The following is an 18,761-nucleotide window of genomic DNA, read 5'->3' on the forward strand; positions in this document are numbered from 1 at the left end:
AAACAACACTGTCTTGACTTTACCAAGTGCATTGATGGATCTCATCTGCTGGGGAAGCTGTTGCTGGGCCTGAACATTCGGTGCACCTGTAGGCTGCCCAGGACCTGAGGCTTGGGCCTGCCCAGTGGCTTGGCTACCATAAGGCAGCCCAAGTGCTGCGTATGCTCTCTGCATGGAGCTGGGGTCTATGGGGGTTGAGGTATTGATGGAAGGTGCACTAGACTGGCCCACACCACCCGTAGACATGGGATTCTGGAGACTGGTATTGGGGGAACTCAGCATGGCTAGAGAGAAAGGGCATTCCGTTAAGAATACGGCATATGTAGTAAGCAGTGTGCATGGTGGCCATTTTGAAAGAAAATGAATATAAAAAGTCTACGACCCATTAAATAAAAAGTTTTTGTGATATAAAAAAATGAGGACAAGATCAATTATTTAAAGTTTTCCACCATTTAACCACTCAATTGCAAAAAATATTTCAAGAAGAGAAGTCAACAAAAAAACTTTTTTTTTATTTAAATAAGGTAATGTGGAGCACAAGTGCCAATATTCAGACCGGCCACAATTTAAAATACCCCAGATTCACTCCAATTTGTTCGCTATTCTAGTTAACTTTTTTTATTTTTTTCAAGCAAAAGCCTCAAGTTTTTTTTTGGACCTGTTTTTTTTTTTTTTTTTTTTTTTTTAGACTTATCAGACAAATTGTCTCTCTTTTAATACAACAAATTTAGCTATCGGAACATTCTTAATATGCAAGAAGACTATTGCTTGTACTTACGCTGCTGTGTGCGCTTGTCACTGGCGTTCTTCAGCGGCAGGCAGACTGGACAGTCATGTCGTGTGCAATTTTTCCAGTGGGAGATTATCTGTCTGGATGATGCACAGTGAGCCACTGCAGAGAAACAATACAAGGAGCAGGGTTCATACTCAAAGATGAAGCCAGGGTATATATTCAAACTGTTGGAAAATCCTTTTTTTCCCCCTCAGTAATGAGATACAATGAGCACAAGCAAGTGTCCATTAGGCCTGAAAGTATAGTCAATTGCAGTAAGCAGGACAAAAATTAAGAGAAAGAGATGGGACAAACTAAACACACACGGTCAAGTAAAAAGCGCCAATTTCCAACAGAATGACATCAAAGATGTATGGAGGGATATTTGGGCAACACGGGTACGAACTCTAATGCCGAGGTCAGACTACATGAACATAGCACGATTTTGACCCGACAGACGGAAATGTTCACTGACATGGTCGATTTTGAGTTGTCTTGACTTGATGTATTGTAGCCCATGTAAGGCATCTTGGCATCTGGGACACTTCACGACCACGACTTGGAGTTTGGCATGCCAGAATTTTTCTTTCTTCTTTATCCTACGATTGGTTCTCCGACATTGGCCAATTGTGAGATGGAGCAAAATGCGTGATAACCGTGAGCAAAAATATTGCAGTATCACAGTATTAAAATTACAGCTAAAATGACCTTTAAAAAAAATACTTGGGTGAATAAAACAATTTATTTTACACCTGAATATATATATTTTTTAAATATAGAATATTTGGTACAGAAGAAACGTGTAATGTATGTTTTCATTAAATAGATAAATGTTAACATCCTTCTTCTATTTTAATCCTTCTTAGGCTACGTTCACACTGCAGGTCTTGATACTCAATTCAGATTTTTTGGTGAAATCCGATTTTTTGGAATAAGCGTTCACATGACCTATTAATTGCGACTTCAGTCTGTCTGCTGTGTGGACGTAATGCGTCCCCAAAGTGACCCGTATGCGCAGAAGAAGATACAACGTCACTCACAACGCTGTGTTTGAGGAAGTAAATACGTATAGTCCAGCATGTCAGGGCCACGGACTTTTATAAATCCGATGTCGGGGCTCATATTTTTACCATCTCATATAGTATAGTGATGAGGGAGGAGGTAGAAATAATATTTTGTGAAAATGAGGCGAGCCTGTTAGAGCGCCTCATCTCACGGAGACGTCGCCTTTTTTTCCCCCTCCCTAACGATGACGTCACATCATCGCCGCATGTAATAAATGAGCCGTCTGCGTGGCTTAATTACTAATATCAGTTTTAGTATGCCGTTGGTGCATAGCCAATTTAAGCACTAGTCACACCACAGTGTCCCTTGGGTGAAAAACACCATCTATGTCAGATAAAGGTAACATTTAGTATCAATATCATTACTTCAGTTTGGGAGGGACAATATTCATATCCACTGTGATTTTACAATGGAAATGCGCAAACTGACCATTGCTAAATATGAAAATATGCTTTGTTACTAGAAATGTGCATATGTAGAGCCACATTAAGAGATTCCATGTGATTTCGATTGAACCTGTCTCTGAGTTACACATTGTATATTCTAATTATAATTTTTTCCAAAACAAGTACATCTTTCATTTTCCGTGCAGTGAAATGCATTAAAGACCAAATTATTTACTGGAATTACCTGGCTCACCTGCAATAATTAAGTACATAACACTCAAAACGAAAACGTGTTTGGGCTTTGACTCATGAAGTACTGTTTACTTAAACTATGCACAAATTTGACAAACACTGCTTAGAATACATTGCCAGTCCTAAATACTCCAACCGTACCCTGGCATGACTTCCCAGCTTGGCAGTGGGTCATGTGGTTGAGGACGTTCTTCATGGTGCGACAGTGAGGTAGGGCACAGGCCCGCACCTCCCCATTGGCCTGCTCCCTTCGCTGGCACTTGTGCGCATGCAGCAGCAGGACCAGCTGTTGCTGGATCAGCTTGCGCTTCTCTGGGTCGGCTGTCGGGACTGCTGAAGGCACTGCCACACCTCCACTGCCGGCCAGTGGCAACATGGCTGCCTGTTGCTGTGGCTGCTGTATGGGTGAAAAGAACAAGGTAGACATATCTGTGCTGTGAATGTTGTTTTCTAATATCTTGATGTAGTGTTAAAAAAATTGCTGTCACCAAGTCCAAACTTGAAATAAATGCACACAATTTTCTAGTTCAGCTACAGTAATTTCTGGACTACAAGCCGCTACTTTTTTCACTTGCATTCGACCCTGTGGCTAATACAAAGGTGCGGTTTATCCATCAGATCAGAAGAGGGCACACTATAAAGGAAGCGTAAGAGCGTCAGGCAAAGAAAAACTAATCAAATAAGCCCAAATACAGTAGAAGAGAGAACGAGAGCGAGACAATTTGCGCCCTCATGGAAAAGAAAGTAGCGGGAACCCGGTGCGGTAACATGAAAACACCTGCGGCTTACAATCGGGTGCGGCTTATACGTGTAACAAACTCGAGTATTCCCCAAATTTAGCAAGCACGGCTTATAGTCAGGTGCGTCTTGTAGTCCAGAAATTACTGTACTTTGTGTCACATTATGATGCTGCTGGATTTAAACAGCAGTGCTGCAACAATTACCTTGAAAAAGTAACTACTAAAATAAAATTAATATTCATTTGTGGTGACTACAATATTGATTTTCTAAACCCAAACAATCACAAAGTGACAGAAGAGTTTTTTAATACAGTATATAGCCCCAACAAAAAAACTGCAAAAAAGAGCTATAAGAGCAGTCCATAATGTAGGATATCTCCACATATATATTCGCTTTATACTAGCAGTTTTTTTTGTGTTTACTATACATACCTACTATTTATTGTGTAACGGATGTTAAAAGCGGTAGGACCTGATAAGTTTATGCTTCTTCCTACTCCTTTTCGAACATAAATGTGTAGCTCATGACTGGGTAAAACAATGTGGAACTTTCTTATGTTGCTTTTGTTGTTTGAATGTTGTGTTTGTTGGTTTATATGTTTTGTATATTTTGTCTTTAGACATGTACTTTTATAATCAGTTAGTTTTTTTCTTTATATACACGTTTGAAATAAAATTGGAAAAAATATAAACATTTAGATGGTTCTACATTGTTTTTGCATTCAATGCAATACATAAGCAACATATCAACACAGAATTTATCATATATGACTATAATTTAGTCCCACATACAGTTGTGCTTGAGATGTGTGAACTAACCAATAGAATAGATTTGTGGAAAAATATCAAATTTACCAAATTGTAACATATGAGGTTTTGGCCCCACACCTGCTTTATGGCTTCATAATTTGGAACGCAGTGTAAAAAAATAAAAATAAAAACATGCTTGAATATAGTATGTACAAGTCACTTCCAACATAGTCAATCTCACACCATTAAATTAACATGAATCGATTCTAAATAGTTTACTTCTACATCACAATGCAGCTAACATTCAACTATTTCTCCCACTACTTAATAGTATAGTTATGGCACAATATGTGAAAGGAACAAACCATGTTTTGCACACTGTTGACAGCTGCCCCCTTGAGTTCATTCGGGAATGGTGGTAGACTGTTGGCGAGGGCAGACTTGTTTTGGAGCTGCTGCTGAGGGTTGAGCTGCTGACCAGGGCCTGCAGCGCTTTGTCCATAGGACTGAGTCACAAATGGACCCCCATTGCTACCCAGGCCCATCTGAAAAGGCGAGAAATTCAAGACATTAACACAAATACATTTGCAACAATAACTTCACAAACACCAAGAATGTGATTAACCCTTACAAACTATATTGCTCTGCTTAAACTACCATAGATGTACTCAGGGTGAGCGCTACCCCGTTTGCCACGTCGCTAATAACGAGAGCCGTGGTAAATATTTCCCATATTCACTACTGCGGCGAAGGGCCAATGTGTCTATCAAAATTGCCCCGGGGAACCCTCCTCAAAATGCCTGACTACGAGGCACAAATGACCGTTTGCAAATCATGTGAACAATAGCACAAATTGCCACACGGCCAGTGACACGTGATTGGTTACCATACAAACACAACATTGCTTGTCAAATAACGCTTCAAACAAACAAAACAAAAAACACTGCTTGACAAACCAATGATGCATGGTTTACATATGCTGGTGACAACATGGCAACAAGGGTTAGCAAGATAGCCAGCCCCTTTGCTGCAAACCTAAAACTAAATAATATTGCCGCGCCAAAAACCAGCTACATTGACCCAAAGTTGCACAAAACATCGCTGAATTGCCAATTTGCCATGTTGAGAAAAACAAAACAAAAAAAAACAAGCAGGATGAGTGACCGAGGCGTGGCAAAACCACCATTTAATTCAGACACATCATCATATAAAGTCTGAAAGGTTTGGTAGCTTCCTCTGGCTTCAACACAAGGAGGAGAACAGTGTGCTTTTCTGTAAATGAATGAAAAACACTTTCACGAGGAAAAGCATGAAAAAGAAAGATAATTAAACGCTTTCATGAGGGAGTTGGCCAGGGACGCACAGGGACAATGTTCCAAAATACGAAAATACTGAAGACCACAGACAAGTATTTGTGTTTTTTAGCCAAATTAATTTGAATTCATGTGTCGCCTGTACACATTAACCTGTGAAAGTCTGAGCCTTGATGTTTATAACATAAACCACATTGCACAGTGATTGATGTCTTCGTGGTAGCAGCATAGAGTATAGTATTCTGCAGTTGTATGTAATAATGCAGTAATCATAACAATCAGTCATTGTTATGATACATTTCATATATAAAATTCCCTATTAAAATAAATAATAGAGTTTATAACTACCTGTATAAAGAAATTAGATTTTACTATCACAAAGTATGTCTGTAATAATAGCAACAAATGGTTTAAATATTTCACTTAGACAGTGATTCTCAAAATGTTTTAGAGGAAGTACCACCTACATTCGGGTTGGGCGATTTTACGGTGATACGGTATCCCGGGGTCTCTAAAAATAGCAACGGTGTCACTGTCAATACTGCCATAAAACAAATGCAGCACATAAGAACATAATATGATATTAAACGTTAACTTTATACATTCGTAGTTGTGTTTTCAAATGCGTAACACTATAACAATTTGCATTACTACAACAATTTAAAATTAATAGTAGGCTTCTATTATTGCGTCACAGTCACATGGCCGCCCAGAAGACGGAACAAGACGAGATGGCCAGTCAAGTGGTTTTATTCTTAAAATATGCCTGTATTTATTATTGGAAGACATTGTAACATTATGCACAGTTGAAACATTGATTTCAATGTGCTAATGCTATGCTTGAATATGGGAAAGTAACTGTATTTGGAAATTATGGTATGGTATGGCAATCGTTCTCAACCCTGGTCCTCGAAAAATGGAAAACAAGCTGGATAGGGGTACTTGAGGACCGGGGCTGAGAAACAGTATGGTACGGTATGGTATGGGACTGAACGATTATGAAAAATAATCTAATTGCGATTCCCCCCCACCCCCAAAATTGCGATTGCTATATCATATGCGATTATTTTTTTCAAGTTTCTTTTCAATACATTTTTTACCCAACAAAAATGGAATTGTAATAAACAATAGCAGACCTATTATAAATTACAGGATCTTTAAATAACATTTTTTAACATTACAGTTACAGTTTACCACTTCAACATACCCAAATTTTCATGTTGCATGAATTATGACATGTAAACACTGCACCTTTTAAGTACTGCATTTATCAATAAATAAATTCAATATACATATTGAAAAAAAATATATATATATCTAACTTAGCGATCTCCAGTCAGTAAACTCACACATGCTTAAGTGTAGGCTAACTAAAATTATACCTGCTTATATGACCTAACATTTTCCAATTTGATTTAAAAAAACACTAGCATTCTACAGCAATCCTTGTGAGTGGGTCGCGGGTTAGGTAGTTTTCCATGATCTGGACGGGCCATGGAGGCAACACAGACTTTTGTTTTTGGTAAGATAAGCGCTCTCAAAGCTGTTGTGTTCTGGTATAGTTATGGCCGACAGTTACTTGCAAACTGTTGTTGAGTTGTTTGTTCGCTGCTTGGCCTGATTAGTTCACCAACGCTACAATACATGTACATTGAAAGAGGCTGGAGCGACGGCACCTAAATGACTGAGTAATAACGAGCAATAATCATTTAGACTGTCCTAATTTTCATTTATGAAATCGGACGACACTAGGGGTGTGCTCAAAAAAATCGATATGGCAATATATTGTTGCGAGCCTCTTTACAATACACATATCGATACTCAGGTGTCAGAATCGATATTGCACACTAATTTGTAAATAGGCAGTTAACCACTCGTTGCTTGCACGTGCACTTAATTGCAAAGCAGCAGCAGTGGGGGGAGCGGAGAAAAGAGACACTACGGCAGCTGAAAAGCGGTGAACTGTTGTTTTAAAACAGATAAAACATGTTAGACACTCATCTCAAGGTCTCATAAGACAAAAAAATAATAATCACCAAAATTACGTGCACTTAAGGCGCCTCCCCCCTTCTGCTCCCCATTTAAAATCACAGATTTTCACGATTACGTAATTACGTATTGTAAAACCGTGATTTAATTGCAATTAATTGCTCAGCCCTAGTATGGTATGTGTTTGTTGTAGTGTTGTTATGATACCGATAATGGTATCGGTAGAGGCCCCAATACTGCATTAAAACAGTGGTATCGGTGAGTACTTAAAGTAACATGCCGATACCATTAATTTTGCGCTAATATAGGACTTTGGATGCAGCAGCTTGTGTCTTGCTCATGCACGACATTCACTGATATCCTATCGGCCCTTGAAGGCTTTGAACCAATGGCAGGACAGCTTTTTCACGTTGAGAAAAAAACAACAACTTAGGTATCGGTATGGTATCGGCGTTGGCCGATACTGCAAAGCTGGGTATCGGGGGCCAAAAAACGGTATCGGAACAACACTAGTTTGTTGCCACCTAAAATTCACGATACGGAACTGGTAACGGTACTTGGTGCAACATTAGCTGCAGTCCAACATTGAAATCCCCCTTATACTGCCATATTTTTATTTTTTAATCTCTTACTTCATGTCCAGGCCCTACTCTGCAAAAAAATAAAAATAACACTAAAAAAAAAAATGCACCTAAATCAGCAAAAAAAAAAAAAAAAACTGCCCCTAGATATTAGGAAGTGTCTCCTCATATGAAGTTATTGATTAGCAAAATTGCTCCTCAACTAAAGTTATTTGGAGCCTTGCAAAGCATGCTACACAATATGTTGTAGGCCATTAAATGTTTTCTATGTGTAAAATGAATGCAAAGTCAGTGGCAACCCTGGATGAACTCTGCAGCAAATGCATTAACACACCGTGAAAACCATTCAAATGCTTGTAAAATAGTTAGTGGTGCAACTTACCTTGTTAATGTTGCTTGCTTGCTGTGCTGCACTGAGCGTAGCATGTGCACCCATCTGCTGTCCGCCCTGGGTGAGTGTGTCTGCCAAAGCACTGCTTGCTCCTGATGCAGCTCCTTGCATCGATTGTCCCTGGTACTGCATGCCGACCACCCCTGCTCCTCGTCCTCTTCCAGCACCGGGCCCAAGTCCCCCGTTCATGACCTGCCCAGGTTGGGGCTGCCCACTCTGCGCCAACAGCCCAGAATGACCCTGGCTATTATTCATCAAGGCCTGATTGAAGCCTGGGTTGTTCATACTCATTGTTGAAGCATTGTTGTTGTTCTGTCCTGTGACTCCCGTTGGTGTTCCTGCTTTTTGGGCTTGAGGAGATGGATGATTGTTGGGAGAGCCTTGGCCTAGGGGGCTCTTACCCAAAGGTGTGCCAAGCTGAGACCCCATGCTTCCAGGTTGAGGGCTACCGGAGTTCATTCCTACACCCGTGATCGTGGAGGTGCTACCAGCTCGTAGAAGCTCTGAGAGCTGCTTATGTTTTGCAGCGGCATCTGGGAGCACAGTGGTACCACCAGGACCACCAGACCCAGGTGCGGTTCCTCCATTTGTAGGCATCCCGCCCATTAGGCTCAGGTCTCCATTGGGAATTAACTCATCTGGAAGGTCATTTTCTAAATCATCCCAAGACAGTGATCCAAGATCTAGAAACGGAAAGAAATGACTTTATTATAATTATCTGTGGTATTTGTTGTACAATTGACAAAGAAACACATTCTTAAATGCCAACCAATCAATATAACATTCTTCTAAATCTGTATATAGTTTGCACTAGGGGTCAGTGTTTCCCACACAATGTTAATACTTGGGTGTGTCTCCCAAGTAAACTGGCCACCATCCAAGAAGTTTTCAAGAAAACATATTAAAAATATATATTTAAAAAGAAAAAAGAAAACGTCTTTAACCGGATATATTGCATGTAATGTTAGTTCGCCGTCACTTTGTGGATTGTGAGGCTAGAGGAGATGTAGTAAGCACATTACTACCAAGCACAAAAAAATCGATATTGCAATATATTGTTGTGCTCTTTGTTGAAATAAATGTATCGATACACTAACGGCAGTATCGTTATTTTATGACGGCACACCAGCGCAAAGCACATAATGGATTTTCCCCGTCATTCAGACATGTCAATGAAGCTGGAAAAATACTTAACGTAACACACCGCCTACACCAATGCTAACTTCAAAAATAAAGCTTTACCAAACACATTGATGCCAATGCAATTTCCTTGGTGGGCTTTTACTTTGAAGTCAGCCTGCGCTGTGACGTGACCGCCAGCATGATTAATTTTTTTTTTGACATGTTGGCTTACATATCGATTTTTTAATTTAAATTACATATTTTCTACAAACATTTTCACAACGCCATCCTGAAAGTATATTTAACCTCTAATATAGGATGCTAAGAAACTGCTGGTTAATTATGTCATCATTAAATGATACGCCTCAAGTCTCCGACGTTAGTGGCTAGCAGCTAGTGTTAGCATTAGTGCCTGGCTGGTACGGTGGCCCTGAAATGGCTTTCTTTCTTTACTTTTTCAATATCTTGGGCCTAGTCTACTTTGTACTAGGCTACTCTCCATGTTTAAAGGAAGGGAATATGCCTTGAATTGCTGTCTTTTTCATTATTTAAAAAAAATAAAAATAAATCAAAGATAATAGAACGTTGTCTTCATTTATGTTATAAAACACCTTTTTCCATAAACAACATTCAACTCAAAATATCAAATATTGCCGACTTTAAACCATTAATACATGGACCAGGTATAAAATAAGAATGTATCTGTCTCTTATTGCACTTAAAGTTGTGTTCCTAAATCCAAAACAACCAAATTCGACATTTTGAGTTGATTTTTTTAATTATTATTATTTAATGGGTAAACGTGTTTTATAAAATTAATCAATTTATCTTGTTTTGTTTTCTCATCCAAAAGAACGATTCGATCTGCAACTCAAATCCGTGGTCCAATCCGAACCGTGACTTTTGTGATCCGTCACCGTCGGTACTTAACTCTTTGACTGCCATAAACGTTATAAAACGTTTAGCATAAACCTAGGGAAGGGCGCCGAGGACGTTAAAAGACGTCCCCTATGTTTTTTTTGGTTTTTTTTCGAAAACGGGTGCAGGAAAGCCTTGGGCAGCTGTGCTGAAAGTATCAGGCAGATCTGATTAGTAAAAGACTCGTTTTGGCCCCTAGAGGGCAGCGATGACTCTCTTTGCACAAGGTTGGATGGGCCGCCCACCGTGGGCGTCAGTAGAAGACGTGAGGCGGAGCTAGAGTGTTGAGGAGACAATGGCTGGTTCAAGCCATTGTGGCTTGACCAAGCAACCGGTTGCAAGCAACTCACGCTTGAGCATTTTTTTCAAAGACGGAAAGCATCAATCAATACTAAAAAGCGCATTGATGTCGACGATGATGATGACTCCGAGCTTGACGCCAAAGTTGGAAGCCTTGACGCGACTGCTATGACACGTAGTAAGCCTCACCGGCTAAGCGCGGCTAGCGCTGCTAAGGCCGGAAAACGCGCACAATAGCCGGCCGGGTACTTCTACACAATCGGACATTCGATCGGGCGATGGAGAGTTGGCATCGACCAATGCAGATTGATGATGATGATGATGATGACTCCGAGCTTGACGCCAAAGTTGGAAGCCTTGACGCGACTGCTATGACACGTAGTAAGCCTCACCGGCTAAGCGCGGCTACCGCTGCTAACGCCGGAGCTGCACAAGCGGACATTCGATCGGACAATGAAGAGTACCCCGAGTCCAATGCATATTCATCGGAGGAGCGGGTACAGTCTGATCACGGAGAAGACACTGTTTCTGGACTACGATGCCACCATGAATGGAGTGGATAAAATGGATCAGAACATCTCCTACCACCCGGTATAGCAACTGAAGGACACGAGGAAGCGAGACGTAACGTAACCGTAGCATGATCCTGATATTAGACTTGATGGCAACACACACTGCAGTATATACTTGCTATTCCCCGGAAAAAAACGGCCTGCAAGAAAGTGGAGCACGCGAAGAGGCAATCTGTTGTGCAAATGCTGTTGCGTCTCCTTGCACGCAGGAGAGTGTTACAAAAAGAAAAACTGTCGTTGAAACATCCACATATTTGTAAATAGCACCACAGTTGCACACATTTGTAAATAGTTTGCCAAATTGTTGTCAAATTGTTACACTGTTGAATGTAAATAAACGTATTTTGCTATCAAAAAACACTTTTTCATTCTTGGTGGTAGTGTTTTATAGAAGTAAAGCACTATTTAGGTGTTTGTGGCATCATTCATGGACAAAAAGAAGTGTCAAATTCACTAGAATGCATGAAATAATATCGTTTCACTAAAAGCTTGATTTCGCCGTATTTTGGTCCAAAACAGGCGAAATTGGGTCAAACTAACCATTTTCTATTGTTGATTACTAAAGAACGGAATAAGGTAGAAACAAACTTTTTTTTCTGATGAAAGATGAAAGTCCAATCTTTCATTTGGTAGTACGTGTGTTTCCATAGTCCAAACAGAACATTTTCTGTGGACCTTGAAAGATCAGTCAAAATGCTTAAATCGGCTGGCACTGACGGCATCCCTTTTCTGAAAACGTCTGGCAGTCAAAGAGTTAATCTCTCCTGTCCTGTTTGTGGGGGCGCTAAATCCCTAAATCCCTAAATGGTGGTAAAGTAGGCAGAAGCAGTGGCGAAGAACTGGTGTCTAGACACTATTAGCGAAGAACAACAGTCGGCAAGTTTTCACTGTCACTCACATACTGAATATCCTGATATATCGCTGAGAAAATTTCTGACAATATATCGAATATCGTAGGTATCGTGAATCGTGCTATTATCGTTATCATCGTGGGCCACATATCATCACAGTATCGAATCGTAAGTTACCCGTATCGTCCCACCCCTAATATAACCAGGCATGTGATTTGACCAAAGTGAAATTATCTGAAAATTTAGCCGGGGGTCTGGGGGCCGCAGGCACTCAGCTAGGTCCAGAGCTCATGGGTTTTCCGTGTTTTTGAGTACTTTCAATGCACTCAGATGACAAAGAAATAGACAAAACAACAGCATAAATTTTCAATGTATATTGAACTATCCCATATAAAATTGCAGTTTTAGTCAACTCAAAATCAGTCACATTCAAAAACATTGGACTGCCTTTGCTTTTAAAAACTATCACTGAGAATATCATCATATATATTTACCATGCAATAAATCATTTAATCAATCATTCTTAATTTAATACATAATGCATAACAAAAACATAAAATACCTCATGCAGCAAGCTCTGGTAAAAACACAATCATGCATTCGGATTGACTAAGATCATCTCTGTAACTGCATGCATCAAGATAGTCAACATATTGAAACCTGAAAAGTGCAAACATGCAGCATTCATTTGAGTTTGTGTCAATGATTAACCATGTTAAATATTTATGACCATTTTTATTACGTTATAATATTTTCGAAAATTTGATTTCGATTAATTTGAAACGTTTACCACCGACCTCAAAATTCACGACTCTGTCAGCAACTGGTACAGGTTGTTGGGGTGGATCACGTCTCTCTATTACCGCTTCCGATTGTGATGTCAATAAGGTCTGGAGGCCGTAAAGTTTTGGAGTTTTCGTTCGGGCAGCGAAACTTCCAGCGATGGAATAATTTGTTGTTCTTGACTGGAGTTCTTTCACGTGTTTTTTGCTCTTTGCGTGACTTTCAAGAGCTTTGAAACCTCTCCCACCATAGTCACGATCGATCTTCCGAATAAAGTCACTGAACAAATTAGTCACAGTCTTCTTTCCAACATTTGTAGATATATCCTTCTCTAACCAGTCCCATCGAAACTTGTTTTTTACGATCTTGTCAATTTCCTTAACTCGCGGAGCATCTTTGCGTTCGATCACGGACATTTTTTTAAACACCCGGCAAAAACATCTGAGAAATGAACAATGGCATACTCCTGTGCCTTTATAACAAGCGCGTTTATTGGTCAACAAACAATGGCATACGCCTATGCCTTTATAACAAGCGCTCTTATTGGTCAACACGGAGACTTCCGCCAATCGCAAGATCGGTTTCATTTCAGTTGCGGAAACACTAAAACGGAATGCTGTAGAGAGACGAAATCGGATTTTTTTTTTGGGGGGAGATAAAAAAAGCGGAATTCCGCGAATTAGCGGAAAAATCACATGCCTGTATAACGTGTCGTGTGTCAATGCATGGTGCGATTCACATGAGTTCTTGTAGCTCCGAGCTGCCTTCGTCATCAATGCATGAAGGCCTATTTATACTCGCGCGATCGTCAATGTGGCCGTGCCGCACACAGTGTGCCTGTATACACACATGCAACTCACATGCATTGTTTTGAAGTTGTGCTGCAGTTTTACTCCAAGTCAGGGGGTGTCGCTACGGCTGGTATTGGCTAGGACACTGCAGGATGGATTTTCCTCTGCATTTTACTATATGTCCAATTCTGGTAGCTGTAGCCATTTTTACTTTGGGAACCAAGGAACAAAACGACAACAATGGAGACCGTGAAACCATGCGTGCGTGCTAGAACAAATAGACCTAGATGACCAGATGATGTGTTTAATAGTATTGCGAAATCGATCAAGATCAAGAAAGCGGCGGCATAGGTAGTGCACTGACGTATAATAACCTGACTGCAAGTCGCCTCTCACAGCTGAAACCAGAGGGCGGCCATCTTGTGTTTCCATGTTATTTCTTTGCTAAATACACTGTTTTCAGTGCGTGTTTTATGATAAGATCCCTGTATGGAGTAATGAGAGCCTGTTTACATCGACCATTCAGAGTATATCCTCTCAGTATGTATCGTGAATCAATTCTCACTAAGGCAAGCTGAGTACGTCATCACATCACTCATTAGTGTGACATTCTACGCGCTACAACAATTTGTGGCATGTGTTGCAGAGGTGCCGCGCAACAAAATGCGCCGGTCATGTGACGCAACGCTGCAGTTGTCGCCCGTAATGATCACACTTTGGCACACACACAGCATTGGTGAAATAAACAACGTAGGACAATATCAGTCTCAGCCTACGGGCACCGAGAGGTATACAGCATAGCCAGTTTTCAATACTGTCTGGGACGGAGCCAAGAAGAGGTAGGCTTGGAGTATGGGGAGCGAGACAGTTGCTGTGTCTGGTGAGTGTATTGACTTGTTTACAAATGTTGAACTGAGAGATTAGCATTTTGCAGCCAAAGTGGCACAACCATAAGCCACCAGACTGACTTGCAATGTCCTTTTTTTCTGTCATCTGAGGAAGAGCTCCTCCTTTTCTCTGTTTGAAGCAACCACCCCCCTCTAAAAGAACATGTTTAACAGTTAGTTAGAGTGCAAATTTTCAATTTGCAGTGCACCTGCTCACCACTTATGTGCACCCCTGACTATATGGGCAATATAAATGTCATTTTTCAAGTTCATCACTTCTAACATACCTATAAGTGGCTTATCATGTCACGAAACAGAACATTTCTAAATGACCCTGCCATCTGGCACTACCCCACGTGTTCATTGATATTCAGAGAAGAGTCCAAAATTTAATGAGGACGCTAACCCTACTAACGTCTCTAAATAAACAGTCTTCCTGATTGTGGAAAAAGCTTGTTTAAGGCTTAAGGGACTATCAATCTTTTTGCTCACTCACTCGTCTCAGCCCCTCCTTTGAAACCAGCAGACACGTGGATGCCTGGCACAACATTCATTTCTGAACAGAGATACACATACACTCTGAAAGCTTGCCTGCAGGCTCTCTCTGGCTGTGAACCAAAAATGCAAAGCAATGTTTTGGTTGGGTAGCACCACATGCAGTTCCAGGAGAAGGGGGACAGCAGTCTCACTAGGATCCACAAGGAAATTGCTATTTTTGTTCAAATTCACTTATATCCAATTCAACGTTGCACATTCGTCATTATCACATTTGCCATGTTACAGATATGACAATTCAAAATTCTTCATTCCAAGTAAGACTTTCACAATTGATATATCATTTGTTTTAACAGGCATTTGAAATGAACAAGAAACTCAAGATATGAATTGTAAGCCACAGCTTCCAGCCCTACCAGTTGATTGTCAAAGACACCAAGGCTTTCAAAAAGGGAGTCCTGGCCTCAGGACTAAGCGCCAAACAGCTCTATAATGCCATACTGTTCCTCTCTAAGCTCTCTCCTTAGAATGTAAATTCTTTCTCCTCAATTTTTATTTGTATTTATAGCCATCAATTAAATTTTACAACCTGTCAGCCTGATTTCCCACTAGAGTATTCCAATTTTTACATAATGTCTATGCAATGACAGAGCATCTGGTAAACCTGTGTATAAGCCCAATGGACATTTGGGGAAAACAGTTAAAGGGACCGAAGGTCTGAGAGACCCAACATTGCAACAGATGGCACGAATAGAGGGGCAGGCGTTGCATGTTTGCTCTTCCCAGAACAAAGGCTTGAGTGAATAAAAACTACACTGAACACGTAATATTCCTCAGCACGCCCGGCAGGTTGCGGTTCTGGAATACAACAGAACTAGAGGGTAATTGGTTCCTGGCAGCTTCACGTTAGATTCTTCTCAAATCTTTCGAAGTTAATTTGCCTCTTTAAATCTCAACAAGTTCTTGGGACCTGGTTCACTACGTGCAACAAAACATTTTGATTGTTTTGAGATCACGCCACAATAGTTAAGCTATTTCAAGAGTGCTGCATCCCTCTGAGAGACTTTTTACCATTTCTGACTTTTCTAAGTCAGTTAAATCTCTTTTTTGGCCCATTTTGCTTGAGGAAAAGAAACTGCTTAATATTTATGCAAACCTTGATATAGGAGGGTCTTGCTTACTTCGGCCAAAATATCCCACATTACACAAATACGCATTACCTAGTTTGATTACAGAAGTGTGTGCGGAGTGTTATAATTTAATGCAATTAGGAGGGGGCGATAATCATCGTCATCGATATTATTGTTAACTTTGCTTTCACGATGTCCAATTTGACATTATTGAGTTTTAATACTATCACTAAATGGGGGGGGGGGGGGGCGTCTCAGTTGATTGGCTGCAAAGTAGGAGGAAGTGATGAAAGTTCTCATTCAACGAATCAGCATGCATAGACGGCAGAGGAGGAAGTAATACGTCTTCATTCTGCAAATCAGCGGGCAGGATTCAGTCATTTGACTCGGCAGCACAAGCCGTGAGGAAGACAGGATGCAAGTGAGTTGTCCTCTGCTCTGCCTTTGCAGTCTTTGTCTTCCTCACCACCAGAGTTATCTTACACACTACCATCCTATGCTGTCTGGCGACACTCTCACCTACCACTACATTGCAGTTGCTAATCTCCTTCAGATTACACCGTCTAAACAAGATGTAGTCTACCTGTGTACTCCGAGCTCCACTCTTGTAGGTCACCCCATGTTCCTGCCTCTTCTGGACGAAAGTATTCACCACGACAGTCATTTCCATTCTTTTTGCAAGGTCAACCACCATCTGTTCTTCTGCGTTCCTCTCCTGGATGCCAAACTTGTCCATCCCCTCTGTTTCCTGCACCAACGTGTCCATTGAAGTCTGCACCAATGAAAACTCTCTCACTTCTAGGGATGCTCTGCATCATTTCAACAAAGTCCAACCAAAAGTTCTCCGCCTCCTCCAGCTCACATCCTACCTGTGGCGCATACCCACTAACAACATTGATCATCACACCTTCGATTCCTAGCTTCAGGCTCATCACTCTGACACTCTTTTCACCTCCAGGACGTTCCTAACAAACTCCTCCTTCACGATAACTCCTACTCCATTTCTCTTCCCATCTACACCATGATAGAATAACTTAAACCCTGCTCCTAAACTGCTAGCTTTGCTCCCTTTCCACCTGGACTCCTGAACACACAGTATGTCCACCTTCCTCCTCTGCATCATGTCAACCAGCTCTCTACTTTTTCCTGTGCCTAAATGACGGTGAGTAATGACGAGCAATAATAATTTTGTCCGTCCTAATTTTCATTCATGAAATTGGACGACATATGGCCACATACAGACAGACCTATTTAGCCTCAAAATATAGGACAGCTCAAATTTATCAGCCGCTGCCGCACACTTGCGCAACACTACGGCAGCCGAAAAGTCATAACTCACAACGGTGAAGTGTTGTTTTAAAACGATCAAACATGTTAGACACTCGTCTCAAGGTCTCATGGGACAAAAAAAACTCAACAAAATTACGTGCACTTGTGGCACCAGGCTTTAGTTACAGCTGTGACGTTCCTGCTCCCCGCCCTCCAGGGCTTTTCCTGTGTACAAAATTCAGAAGCGGCCACCTCCACCTAATTTGCTTGCCACCTCCAGCCTGAGTCACTGATATCGCTCAACACAGCGCTCCAGCTGTGTTGATTGAGCTCGGCAGCAACGCATTTTAACTAGTGATGCACTGAAAATTCATCCACCGAAGGTTTTCGGCCGAAAATAGCTATTTTTGCCATTTTCGGCATTCGGACGAAATAAAATTAAAGCCGAAAGAATACGGCCGAAATAGGATGTTGTGGTGACGCAAGCAAAAAAAAACAAAAAAAAACAAACGCTGCAAGCAAGTGTCTGAATTAAACAGCGAACGCGGGGGTGAGTGTCCACCTCTCTTCTTGCTGGCTTTTCCCCGTGTGAGTTTGCACCGGTCGGTCGCAGCAGCTCCCGGGGTCATTGCGCACATCGGAGGAGAGGGGCGTCGCTTGGTGTACAACATTTAAGCGGGTGAAAAAAGACAGAACTGCCGTGTACTGCAGTACAGGTGAGCCCCTCTTTCTCCTACAGCGTCCTCACTTTTTTTTTTATTTTATTTTTTTTTTTTTTTATAAGAGCCCCTCGAACGCTTCCACTTTTTCACTGGCATCCCGGTGGCCATGCTATATAATTTAGCTAATGTTAACACTATTGCTATCAACAACAGTTTTAAACACAGAAACACTTACCGCTATCTCCGGGTGGCTACAGACCTGTACAGGACGCTGTGTGTGACTTTGCAGACCGTTCCCGAAGCCTTTTAGCTGGTGCGAACAAATTTCTTTATTTTATTTTTAAACTTGGTGCCGCACCTTGTCCCGCCGCATGCATCCGTGCCCGCCTGTGCGAACTTTATTGAATATAAAGTGCAATAGCACCGCCAGAAAATGCTCAACCCTCGTTTGGTGCTTAATGTACCATTAGCCAACATGTCTGCGGTGTGGGCACATTTCAATTTCTATTGTGCTTTGTTAAAATGCCAGTGCTTTATAAATATTTTATAATAATATTATAATTTTAATTAATTATAATAAATGCAATGATAGACTGAGATGGTTTGGACATGTCCAGAGATGGTGAGTATATTGGCAGAAGGATGCGGCGTTTCCAAATGCCAGGCACAAGGTCTAGAGGAAGACCAAAGAGGGGGTTTATGGATGTAGTTAAAGAAGACATGAAGGTAGTTGGTGTGAGAG

The 18,761-nt window shown here is 41.0% G+C and overlaps 1 protein-coding gene across 3 annotated transcripts in view; it reads right to left on the minus strand.

Annotated features, from left to right (window-relative positions):
* crebbpa (CREB binding lysine acetyltransferase a) overlaps window positions 1-18,761 on the minus strand; it is a 55,208-nt gene that overhangs the window by 18,935 nt on the left and 17,512 nt on the right. For all 3 annotated transcript variants that reach the window (XM_086081906.1, XM_086081905.1, XM_086081904.1), the window contains exons 2-6: window positions 8,231-8,922; window positions 4,331-4,510; window positions 2,617-2,872; window positions 779-892; window positions 24-284 (exon numbers count right to left, since the gene is read on the minus strand). In XM_086081906.1, the coding sequence (XP_085938032.1) occupies window positions 24-284; window positions 779-892; window positions 2,617-2,872; window positions 4,331-4,510; window positions 8,231-8,922 (1,503 nt within the window). The remainder of the gene's footprint in view (window positions 1-23; window positions 285-778; window positions 893-2,616; window positions 2,873-4,330; window positions 4,511-8,230; window positions 8,923-18,761) is intronic.

The sequence above is a fragment of the Leptonotus elevatus genome, chromosome 8 (genome assembly GCF_054856555.1).
Source record: "Leptonotus elevatus isolate MCC_2025b chromosome 8, RoL_Lele_1.0, whole genome shotgun sequence".
NCBI lineage: Eukaryota > Metazoa > Chordata > Actinopteri > Syngnathiformes > Syngnathidae > Leptonotus > Leptonotus elevatus.